This window comes from Oreochromis niloticus, linkage group LG11, assembly GCF_001858045.2.
Source record: "Oreochromis niloticus isolate F11D_XX linkage group LG11, O_niloticus_UMD_NMBU, whole genome shotgun sequence".
NCBI classification, from domain to species: Eukaryota; Metazoa; Chordata; class Actinopteri; order Cichliformes; family Cichlidae; genus Oreochromis; species Oreochromis niloticus.
The window spans coordinates 25,223,451-25,236,011 of NC_031976.2; the positions used below are offsets into that span (position 1 = coordinate 25,223,451).

At 41.0% G+C, this 12,561-nt stretch overlaps 1 protein-coding gene across 4 annotated transcripts in view; it reads left to right on the plus strand.

The window, feature by feature from the left end:
- Positions 1 to 9,278, plus strand: part of erfl1 (Ets2 repressor factor like 1) — an 83,424-nt gene extending 74,146 nt beyond the window's left edge. For all 4 annotated transcript variants that reach the window (XM_025911124.1, XM_005463947.4, XM_025911125.1 and 1 more), the window contains 5 exons: positions 2,437 to 2,510; positions 3,204 to 3,438; positions 5,094 to 5,271; positions 7,008 to 7,137; positions 8,705 to 9,278. In XM_025911124.1, coding sequence (XP_025766909.1) covers positions 2,450 to 2,510; positions 3,204 to 3,438; positions 5,094 to 5,271; positions 7,008 to 7,137; positions 8,705 to 9,072 — 972 coding nt within the window. In that variant the 5' untranslated portion in view covers positions 2,437 to 2,449 and the 3' untranslated portion in view covers positions 9,073 to 9,278. The remainder of the gene's footprint in view (positions 1 to 2,436; positions 2,511 to 3,203; positions 3,439 to 5,093; positions 5,272 to 7,007; positions 7,138 to 8,704) is intronic.
- Positions 9,279 to 12,561: the final 3,283 nt, after the last annotated feature.

Consider the following 12,561-nt stretch of genomic DNA (forward strand, 5'->3'; position numbering starts at 1 on the left):
CTTTGATTTGTAAAAAATGCATTACCTCCGAAATCAAACGGAAAATTACTGCGCCGAAGCAAAACACACAGAGCAGGAGAGAGGGAGAAGGGTGGAGTGGAAGGGAGGGCGGGGGAGAAGACAGTGGATAGGTGTGTGAATAGAAAGGAGGTGGGAAAGAGGAAAGGAGGAGTCACCTGTATAGATATGCTGTTGGATATGAAAAGGGAAGCAAGGGTATAGATTTGAGGTAATGCGTAGGTGGTATGAGAGGAAGTTGGAAAGACTGTGAAAGACAGGAGCTCACATATATGTTTCCCTCAGAGGAGATGAGCTTATACATGCCGTGGACCATGAGAATATGGCAAATGAAAGAGATGATGGAGTATTGATGACCTGTAGCCCACGGGGAAGAGGAAAGTTATGGATTGCTACCTCCAACACAACGTATATCTCATTTTGTAAAGACCAATCTTTGCAACGGCCTTCCTGTCAGATGAGGTCAACATTTTCATGGAAAGATGACAGTTTCAAATGTTTTCAAATATTCTCTAATCATGTGAACAGCGGGGTGTAATTTGATATCCTACTGGTAAACAGTCTAATCAAAATATTTGATAATTTTGTAAAAATGAGTCACGTGGGATGAGTGTAGACAGTCTCCAGATAGTTGAATGACCAAAAGAGAAAAGGAACAATAAGAGTAAAAATAATAATTATAGTTATAATAAATAGAATTAATGTAAGCTCTGCATTCATATGCATTCATAGACAGAGAGAGCAGACTGAAAACAAGGAAGATGAAGAGCGGGAGGGGAGGGGAGAGAGGAGACAGCAAGCGGGGCCACAATCCAAAGGCTTGAAGCGGGGTGAGAGTGAACGTGAGACAGAAAGAGTCAGAGAGTGAGAGAGTGAGAAATGCCTGGAGTTAGCAATAATAATTTATACAAACACACCTTAATAATTCACGTTCCATTTCAATGCTGGAGGGAAAATCCAAAATTCACAGAGCATAATTAAATAGAGGCAGAGAGTGAAGGGAGAGATAGAGAGGCCAGCATTAAAGATACCAGTGTAGCAGCAGGCTATCTCTTCCATCTGAGCTTTGTAAAACAACCCTGATGAAACTGTGATATCCAAACTAGATTCCATCTCACAGTTCCCCTCTTCATCACAGAAACACCAAGATCTCCTCATCTTCTCGCGTCAGCAGATGTCTATATGAATATATTTAGGAGGCCTTATGATCATAAGCTCTTGTATTATAAAATGGCCTACCCTACCTCACTGACACATGCACGTATCATTTAACATTCAATGCAGAGCATGAAGCGATGTGATGGGGTGAAAAAATGAAAGTTTGGGGTTTTTTGTAAATGCATTTCAGATTTCAAAATCCACAGAAGTAAAAGCAAAATCAGGTTTTTAAATAGTTTGGACAGTTGATTTTCTTGTGATGTTAAACATGGATGTTTTCACTGGACTGCATCATTTCTGACTTTTATTCCAAAAATTTTGTGTGTTTTTAAAAAAAAGTATAGTTTTATATAACCATATACTATAATTATAGTGGGTAGAATTTAATATTACAAGTACAGATGTGAAGTGTTTTCTCGCTTTTGCTTTCCCTTCACTATAATTCTGAGGGAATTGTTGTGTACTTCCCTGACATAGATTAAGATTTTATTTTAAAAAGGCTCAAAACATTAAGTTGTTCACACTCTGCTATACAGTGACTACTAAACAGTACATAAGACAATTAAAATAGCTCTAAATCAATCAACTAATAAAATGACACTCTTGTATGTTCAGATCTTTATGCAATTTTCCACTATTTGTAGTATTTACCTGACTTACCTAGAATACCTAAGGTGATATGAAAGATGTTCTACCAAAAACTATAGCGCTTTAAATCCTTTCGAAGCTTTCCTCATCTGGCAGACAATTAAACCTAACCTATAATAACCCTGAACATAACTTTGTACATTAGATTTTTTTGATACTTTTAAAACTTCACTAAGAAATAACCAAGACCTATTATATATTTAAAAACCCAATTTTTAATGTATAATGTGGCTCAGTTTTCAAGTTGGTTTTCAAAAGTCTATTTAATTCCTCCTGTTCATAAATGCACTATAGGGATGTCCACCATGTTGCATCAGACACAGCCTCAGGTGGCCACATCCATCAAACACCTGATCTCTACCAAAGACATATGAAACATAACCTTGCTATATTTCACATCGATTTAAAGTATCATTTTGAACTCATGTTGCGCCTTTAGACCCTTATGCAATACCTTCAGTTTCAACAAAGTTTACTCTCTACTCTGACTTGGTGTAATAAATGCAATAAACATGCTGGGTAGTTGAAACTGGCTTAAGCAAATAAATCTCTGCAAAATTCTTTGTTTTCATTTCCAAAAGTTAATGCCTTCTCTCTCTTGTTTTGTTCCAGGTGTTGTGGAGGCATGGACTGTAACTGCGTCAGTGATCTGCTGCTCCCCCCGGTGCCCGCCCTCTGGACGCCAGGTCGGTACTCTCATCAAAGTTAGCTACATGAAGGCAGGAGACTATTATATATATTATATCCATCAAATCTACTTAAAGTTCCTATTTGCATCATTTAAAATCTTTCAACTTATCTTTAAATCTAGTCCCAAGCCACATGTGTAAATTAGGTGAATCCAGACAGCCAAAACAAGCAAATACTTAAGAAGCAGCTACTTCATTATTAAAATTGCATGTTGAAATTCATCCCCAATATTCATCTATTTAAAAAGATTAACCATACACTCTCATGTTTGCCAAGTTCAGACTCTGGTAGTAATTGGTTCAATGTGTAATGTATTTACAAGGCTAGTTAGTGCCAGACTCACTTTGGCCTGAGTCAAAAAGCTACTTAACTTCATCTCTGATGGTCATACAGTTGGCTTTTAAAATTCAGACCTGAGCAGCATCAGTCAGATCTCTCCCAGTGAGCTGTCATCATCCCACTGACCAATCTGTTGAGGCTAGAGGGCATTAGCTCAGACTAACATTGCTCAAGGCACGTGCTGTGATATTAAACACATCATCCCTCACCTCCATCACTCATCAGTCATTCAGACAGTGAACCCCCCCACCACCCCCGACACACACACACATGCACACACTCCCTGTGAGCAACTGGACAAACAACAGGCCTGAACCTCACCCTGCTTCTTCCTCCTCCCCTTTGCCCAGGGATCGCCTTCCCAGAGTGGGCCTACAAGCCCGAGTCGAGCCCCGGCTCCAGACAGATCCAGCTGTGGCACTTCATCCTAGAGCTCCTGCAGAAGGAAGAGTACCAAGGGGTGATAGCCTGGCAGGGAGACTATGGGGAGTTTGTCATCAAGGACCCAGATGAGGTGGCCCGACTGTGGGGTATAAGGAAATGCAAACCTCACATGAATTATGACAAACTGAGCAGGGCTCTGAGGTATGTGTTCGTACGAGATGTGTTGAATGTCAGGCAACCACACTGTTTGTGTCAGATAAATCAGGCTATAACCCCGTGGTTTCCATAAATTGTTTACTCTTGTTGGATTTAATCCCCACTTAACATCTCTCTTTTCCATGTTGGCAAAAATGGAAAGATAAAGGTGGGATTTTTCCTGGGGAACGTCAATAACCTCAATTTCTCCTTATCTCTGGACATCCTAATGGAAAGTTCACCATTGAGCTGCCAAATAAAAAATTCAATAGGGATTTCAAAATTAAGCCCCAGTGTGAAATTGCTTGGACTTTTTCAGAACAGTAAAACTACTCAACACTGAACTTGCTGAAGGTGATTAAAACAATGCCACACTCCATACCTTCAGCAGTTTACACCCCCAGCCAGTCACACAATTTTCTTATGCAAATACCCACTACCCAACTTGTCCCCCTACCCCACCCCCTCCCTCTGCTTTCCTTCGGCCTCTCGTTAATGGGGACTGTCGTCAGAGTTTAATTGTTATGAATTGGCTGGGGCCACAATTAGCCTTCTTAATTAGCCTCACTTAATTGCTCAATTAAGGGCCACGGCACAATTGCCACGCAAAGCAAAACATGTACACATCATTGCACTGGGCTCAGCCAGTGTGGATACATGCAGATATGTACACGCTGCTGTGTTTGTTGATATAGTGTGTCTGCATAATGAGCTCACCACTATTTAATGCTGAGGTTGTCTCATGAATTCTGCGTTTAGCACGCTCACTGTGGCTGCACTCGTACAAAGAAGTCCAAAAAGTGCACAAGGAAACCATCTCCAAGATTTAAACTTGTATTTCACAATAAGACATCTGCAGGTTTTTTTTAATTTGTCGCATCCCGCTTCGCCCCCACCCCCTACGCTCCTCCACCTGAGCACTCAGCTTTTACCTGGGCCAGATGGCTCCATGTTTTTCCTTTGCTGCCGATCAACGTGGCATCCTGGCAGATTGTACATTGTGACACCTCTGTGGGTGGCAAAGGAAACTGGTATGATGACGACCTGACATGCCCAGCGGGAGACACTGGGGGTCGTTACCATGGAGACCTCTCTTGTTGTCCCACCTCTTTGTAAATGTGCTTTGCCGTTGGAAACGGTGACGTTTTTTGGTGTCATGTCAAATGGTGTCATTCCCACAAATTTCTAATTTTCTGGAAACAAAAGTCTTGAGTTCATCTGATAGTGTAACATGATGCTCACATTATTTCTTGAATTGATAAATAGTCCTGTGCATAATGAAAGGAACATTTACTTCTTGTGTAGTATTTCTGTGTGAGAGGTTCAAACGAATTTAGATTTTGGGGGGTTTTGAGGCGGGGGTGGGGGGTTGATAATAGCTGAATATAAAATTCACTTTACAAAACCATATTGTATTGAATACAGGCAGCCAGACATGAATTGATTCGAGAAAGGAGGAGATGAATAAAAACACTGGGAAATCAGCACAGCTCTTGCCTCACAGCACTGAAGTTGTTTATACTTTACTTATAGTGATGAAACACAAAACCTTGATGTGAGCATTATATTAATCCTTCCCACCTCTTTTCCTTTTCCTCTTCCTTTTTCGTTTATCACTTCACTCCATCCCTCCATCAATATTATCTCCCGCTCCTTTGCAGGTATTACTACAACAAGCGTATTTTGCACAAAACCAAAGGGAAGCGTTTCACCTACAAGTTTAACTTCAGTAAGGTTGTGCTGGTGAACTACCCCATCCTGGACATGGCTAGCTCGCCCTTCTTCCTGGCCCAGAACCATTTCAACGGGGGCTCCACCACACCAGACTGCAGCCCAGAGGTACGCAGGGTAGGATGGAGGGTTTGTGAGAGGGGGTGGATGGGTAAAAGGATATATGCTGTATGCAAGTAGTAGATTTAGTAGCATATGAATACAAAATTGTGTGAAAAATGTGAGAAATCGTACCCATGAATGTTCAAATTATGTCTCTATAGCAGTTAATAAAAAAACTACCATTTTAAAACAGAGGGAATAAAAACAGCAAAACCTTAAACAAAGAAAAATGATGAAATATAGCAGGACACCGTGATCTGCTTCCTTAAATTTTTATCAACACAGATTTAATTCAGGTAACTGAAAACCATTCAACTCGAGCATTCGGCTGTTCTATTTCTCAGGCACCTGCTGTGCATTCCCCCTTTTTCGCAAAAGAATGGTGGTTATTATCGTAGCTATCTTTTATTCACTGTGTCTAATGGGGGTCATAATAGACTACAGTTCACTTATTATTTGCCCTAAGAGATTGTAAAATTTTTACAGAGATAAAATGTATCAGAACACAAAAAAAGATGGAGGCGTGAACAAAAATGTCCTAATTTGGTTCAAAAAATAATGTTATGACTTTACTTGTGTTTATAAGATATTTAGAGATTTTTCTTTCTTTCTTTTTAATGGAAAAAAAAAATCAATTTCTGCGTTTCAGATTCTACACTAAATTATAGATGTGGCTGCACAAATTGATGAAGAAGGCTATTTTTTTGACTTGGGTATAAGTGCTGGTGTGCAGATAATTTTATTTTAGATGACTAATGTCCTAGAAAGTACAAGTAACTTGAAAGTACAGTAAGAGAGAATCATTCATCAATTGTCTGTGCCGTCCTTAAGATGGGGATAAGGAGACGCGAGCTCTGAAGGAGACCGCGGAGGGGGGACGGTTTTAACTTGCCCTTAAAACAAAAGAAGATGTTATCCCCTCTTTCTCTCATCCCTGTCTCCTATGGCGTATCCATCTGTCATCGATTGAAAATGAAAGAAACAGAAAGCAAAGGGGTCGCGTCAGATCAGATCAATGGCGGGTCATTAATGCAGTTTGTTAAGCAACGCAGATCTCGCAGCTTGGGAGTACAGTCTCGCCTTTCAAACTTGGGGCTGCAGGGTGACAGATACTACTGATCCGCAATCACGCTAGGGGGAAAAAAAATCCCCCCGTGTCCCCTTGATTCCTAAGATTAAACTGTTCCACTTATTTTACCTCTTCTTTGCAAATTTTAGACAGAGAAAAAATATACGCACTCACTGACATGCACACACAAACGCACTCACTGACACGCACACAGCTGCCCTACTTCCTAAATGGATGTCATTCTCTCACATCTCACTGCTATTCGTCCTGTGTCCCTTTACACAAGCTGGCCCACAATCCCTCTTTCTTCTTGTCATTTATCCTTTGTGCCCACAATCTTAATCGCTGGTCTCCATTTGACTCTGTACTTTTCCTCCCTTTGAGTCTCTGAGCCCGTGCGTCCTCCTGCCTCCCCTTTTTTTTTACCCCAAGTCCCATGGCTTCCCTTTTTATCCTGTCCTTGCTGCGACTGTGTCACTGCTTGCATCACACTCTGCAGGGTGCTGCTGTCAACATATGACTTTACCCCGCAAACTGCAGCAGCATCATAAAGGCAGATTTGTAGGAATATGTGTGCCGTAGTCAAGCTTTTTTTATTATTATTATTTCATGGTAAAAACTCATCTCTAACCTCCTTTTCTACTCTTTGTTTGTGTCTCTTTCTGCCGCTCAGGCCATACAGTCCTTGTTTCCTCGTTTGCCAGACACCAGCAGAGGAACCTCCCTTTTCGATCGGGGGACCACAGCACCAGGACCTGAAGGGGACAAACTGAGACTGGACTCATTTCCTTTTCTAAGTTCAGGTGAGCAGAGAGAATGACAAAGTTGGTCAGATACGTGCCGGTCTTCCTCTATTGCATGAAGAAAAATACACTTATATATATAAAGTGTATGATTGGCAGTGTACAAACAAAGGGAGGAGGAGAAGGTAGCAATGAAAGGAGAGCAGAGAGAGAAATGAGGATACGGTGAGGCAGGAACATTTATTGTTAAAGGAAATAAGAGAGATGGCTGTCCCATAGCAGTCTGCAGTGAGACTGTGCTCCAGGTGAGAAAGGCCAGGTTAGCTGGTGAATTATGCATGTCAGCTGTAGTGAGACACAAGTCGAGGGCTGGAGAAATCATCCACTTTTTCAGCACAACTGTTCACATTTGTCCCCTTCTATCTCAGAAAGTGAGTTCAACCAAACACAGCACGGAAGTGTCATTGTTTGCTTGACTGATGGCACGCATGCACAAATACATGTCGTTTGCAATCTCTGCACGCGCATAAGAAGGTATACGAATCTGCAGAGCTCGAGAGGTAGTGTGTAAACAGACTCACTCACACACAGATGCAATTCTCATCCCAGAACCAGCACCCTCTCCCTCCTCCCTATTCTGTTTGTCCTCAGGTCCTATTCCCCCCTTCTTCCCTTCTCACCCTCCTCTCCCTCCCATGTGTCCCCGCTGTCCTAATCCCTTCCCAGGCAGGAAGGCCCTAATTGAGGGTGCAGGCTTCAGTTTGTGGCCTGTGGGCGCCCATTACTGTGTTTTCATAAGCAAGTGAGGCCTGCCTGACTGATTCAATATTCATGTGTCTGCCAGCTACTCCTGGCCCAGCACGCAGAGACTTCACCACTGTCAAATTAGCCCTGCATAGTAAATAACAGAGTGAAAGAGAAAAAGAGAGTGAGAACGGCTGGGAGAGAGGTGGAGGGTGCAGAGAGAGAATCTTTGAGTCGGCTGTCATTTGGAAGGAAGTAGACTAGGTTGAGAGGCAATGCGTTTGTTTGTTCATTAAAATTGTATTCCTGCATCACCTCAAATTTACCCCCTCGCTCTGTTATCAAGTGATGCTTACAAGGAACCGAATTCAAATACGCAACGCAATTTGCCGCACCATAAGTGTTTTTTTGCTTAATTTGAAATGATATGATGAGATGTCAGAGCATTGCGGGGACAAATGTCGACATTATTTCTCAGCGAGAATTTTCAACAGTGTGACTGGTTTCACCGCAATGATGCGCTATCAAAACAGAAGCACAGTCACTTCACATATTTCTTTTCTTTTTAAATATACAAAGAAATGATAAGCCGTTTGGAAGACGGGAACTCTTCTTAATTGTTTTTCACTGCAGCGGAGAATCTTTGTGTTCACATCTGGTTTGCAGCGGTGTGAAGTGGGTGTACTACACAGTACCGGCATGCATAAATGAACCATCAGGTTTTGTGTTGAAAGCAACCGTGCCAGAATTAGCCCCTGTGGCTCCTGATTAGAATTGCTAATACCACTGACTATAATTAGTGAACATTCTTGGATGTTGTATGTCAGGAAACCTTTGCCCCTTCTGAGAGCTAACCTCCATCTCTGGATTTTTTCTGTCCTAGGTGCACCGTGCTATTCAAAACCCCCGTCCCTGCTGGGCCCGTACCCTCGCAACCCACCCTTTGACTACCCCTGGGGCTTCAATCCCTACCTCCCAGGAGCCTTCTCTCTCAACAACTGCCCCAAACTGCCCCCTGGCTCCCTCTACCCCTCCCAGTTTTACCCCAACCCCTTGCAGAGCAGCCTTTCACAGCTGCCTCACCCCTTCTCCTCCCTGCTCCCGCCTGGAGAGGCAGGTGGGGGTGAGAGGGAGCAGCGGGGCAAACTGGCGGGACAAATGGCACAGCGGGTGGTCAGCCGGCCAGACTCTGCCTGCCGCCGTACCAAGGCAGCCTGTCGATGGGTCGGACAGACATTGGCAGCGGGGTGACACTGGGAGAAAGGGTGGAGCCCAATCCTCCGGGTATGGGGCTGAGCTTGGGCCTGGGAGCGGTCAGCTTAGGAGCCGGGACTGGGACAGACCAGCAGAGCCCCACAGAGAGAAGAGGAGGGGTGAAGCAGGACCCAGAGTCAGACTCAGACCTGGAGATAACAGATCTGAGCGACTGCAGCTCGGACAATGAAAACGAGCATGAATTTGGCATTCGGAAGGAATCCAGCCATGCGAACCGATCACAGCTTGTGTTAGATGGGAAGAAAGGAAGCGTGTTGCCTCCCATCTCCTCTCTTCCTCCACCAGTGTCCCCACATCCACTCAAGAGCCTGATGCCCATTACTCCTCCTCCCCCATCCCTGCCTAGGTCACTCTCACCATCCATGGCTCTGCATGAAAGACACAGGGAGACAGAGACTCTCAAACTGATACACAGCTAAGACATTTTCTGATGTGTCCACCATCTTACCAGTCTATGGTCTGATAACTCTCTTCTTCTCTCCTTTTGTTTCTCTGAGATGAATTTTCCACTTTAAATCATCAGATCTTTTCCAGCCCTTTTCCAGGAAAGGCAGTTAACTTCTTTTACTTCTAAAACTGCAGTTTTCCTGTTTGCTGTGCAAGTTTTGAGCTTGCCAGCAGTCCATTACACAACTGATTCATCCATCTTAGAATATATGGGGTGTACAGTTTTTAGAGTGTCGGCTGTCTCGTCCTTTTTATTTTGATCTCTCGCACCAAATGGTTTGTAGACTTGCTTTATGCATTGCCAGCAGTAGTCTACAATTTGCTGTCTGCAGCTGAGCTACGAAAGAAGGCATCGAGGTGGGAAATTACAACACAGCAATTCCTGCCTTGACAAACATTAACAAACAACATCCCTAAACTAACAGAACAACAAATGATGCTCAGATCGATCCAATTTTACAGATTTGTCCTGTAATTCTACAGATTTAGACTATAAATAATTACTGTGGCTTTTAAGACATGGTCAAATACTGCCACCTAGTGGTTCTTTCACTCCACGTCGTTTTCAAAGAACTGCAAATGTGTGAGTGAAGCTACTGCCCTGAGTTCATTTTGCACTGTTTTTTTTAAAGTATATATATTGTTTATTGTGGGTTAATTTAAGTGTTAAGAATCCATCTGTTCAATAGTGCTAACTGTGACAGTCTGTGCGTATTTACTTTGTCTTGGTGCACATTTTCTAACAGGAAAGAAAAAGAGAGCAGGAGGGAGCTGGACCAATCTAGAATTTGTATGAATATTTCTGTATATATTTTAATATGGTGTACATGACATTTAATTATAATTCACTATGATAAGATTTAGCTGTATTGTTGTGATTTTATTCAGTATTTAAACATGTTGGAAAATTATAAGCTTAGGTGTATCAAAATTTAAATTATTAATGGCAGAAGATCTGCACTCTGAAGATTTTTTTTTTTTTTTTAATGTTGAGGACAGAGCTCACGTTGGGATTTGTCTCTGATTTCCTCAACCCCAGTTAATTGTGCCCTTTGGTCATTTTGTTCTCGCCAGATGCCCAGTGTACAAACCCTTTGGGTTCAAAAACATGCCGGCAGACTTATTTTTCTAGTTAGCATTCGCCCAATGTACCTGTACTGTAATTAATCTAATGTGAATAATATTGGTCTTTGCATTTTCTTCTTTAAATCCTCCCCCCAAAATCTGTTTTGATTATTTTTCAATCGATTCTTTTTGTCCATGCCAGCAGCAGAGCAATTTGTTTTGCTTGAGGACACTAAACAGTGGGGGGGAAAAAAATACTTACAAAAAAACTGTACCTTTCGTCTCCCCAGATCTAATGACCAACATCCTTTCTACAGCCCTGTTTCTCAGCCTGGAGTGAACAGTGAATCATATTGTACAGTTTCATAGCCTTTATGCCGATGGTTTGTCAAACAGTGGCGGTATACCGATTAGTTGTGAAAGCTCTATTGTAAAGTTAATGTAAAACTCTATGTTTGTTGAGTTGCTGCAGGAAAGGCCTCCAGTCACCTCCACAGGAAGAACACTAACAGCTGTAAATACTGTTTCCTCGTGTGTGTGTGTGTATGTGTGTGTACACATCCAGAAATGACAATGCAGTGGTTTTACCTGTCATCTTTCTTTGTTTTACTGTAAAGAGGAAAAATGGAAAGTGCAAAAAGAAGAAAAAGAGTAATATCTTCAAAAAGCAATAAATATTATTCTGGATAGCGGACTGTTGACTCTGTTGTTGAAAGGATTCAAAAAATACATACATCACATTTCTGACACAATCTGTGGAATTCAGGTAGTCAGTGAAAAGAAACTTTTTTCTGCAATGTTTAAACATTTGAGCACTTATTATTATATTATATTATATTATATTATATTGACACAAATAATGATTTGTGATTTTTTTTTATGCATTGGTGAAAAGTCTGATGATATCACAGCAATCTGATATGGATTACTGATAAATACTTTGTGCACATTTATTTGGATTTATTTATATATACAAATTGAAAACATCGATTTAAAAAGTCAGGTAGTCAATCGTGTCTCTTAAACTGAAAAAGCACAGTAATTGCGCACCATGCCAATTTAATTTGAACTTTTCTTTTCCTATAAATAATTAAATCCTGTTTAAATTCAGAGATCTCTGCCAAAACTTTCCATTACTTTATGTATTTAACTAATTGTTTACCTGCTTTTCTTTTAGATTGGGTTTTACAAACTGAAAAGATGCAGACAAATAAGACATTACAATTACACATGCAGAAAGTGTTATCACCATTTTGATGTATATTTTAATGTTTTAAAGATGATTGTTAGGATGTTTTATATACGCCACTTAATGATGGGAAACATATTCTATTCAGGGAATGTAAAAATTTAAAACTGTTTGTCTGCCATGTACAAACTTCCTTTTTATTTAAAGGAAATTTATAGAGCATTCAGTAATAGCACATATCATACTGAGGCACTTTCAGTGAACCTCATAGTATTACAGAGAGTAATTTATTACTCGCTCAGTCAGCATGTGAAAAATATTTTAAAGAAAAAACACCTCACTATCAAACAAGAAACCTTCACTGTGCTTGTGATAATCACTGGTAATCACTAGACAAAACATTTGTAATTGTCATTATCAACTTTAACTAAATTTGTTACATTTTTTTTTTTAAATAGTTTGACAAATACACAAGGAGTGGGGCTGCAGAAATAGAGGATAAGTCTTTTAGAAAGGCATGCAACAGAAAATAGTAACATCATCATTAAAGTGCAGATCATTTAATGTGTATGTGACATCCGTGCAATGTGTACATCATTTGTCACCAAGAGTTTAGGCCTCACTACTTTTCTACGTTAATCCAGGGAGAGACTAAACTAATTTTCACAGAAGTTTGTCAACCTGGAAAAAGATTTAAAGGTCAAACAGAATTTATAAGCTGACACAGTATAGGTAAAGACATGTATTAGTGATTTGGTGGTCAA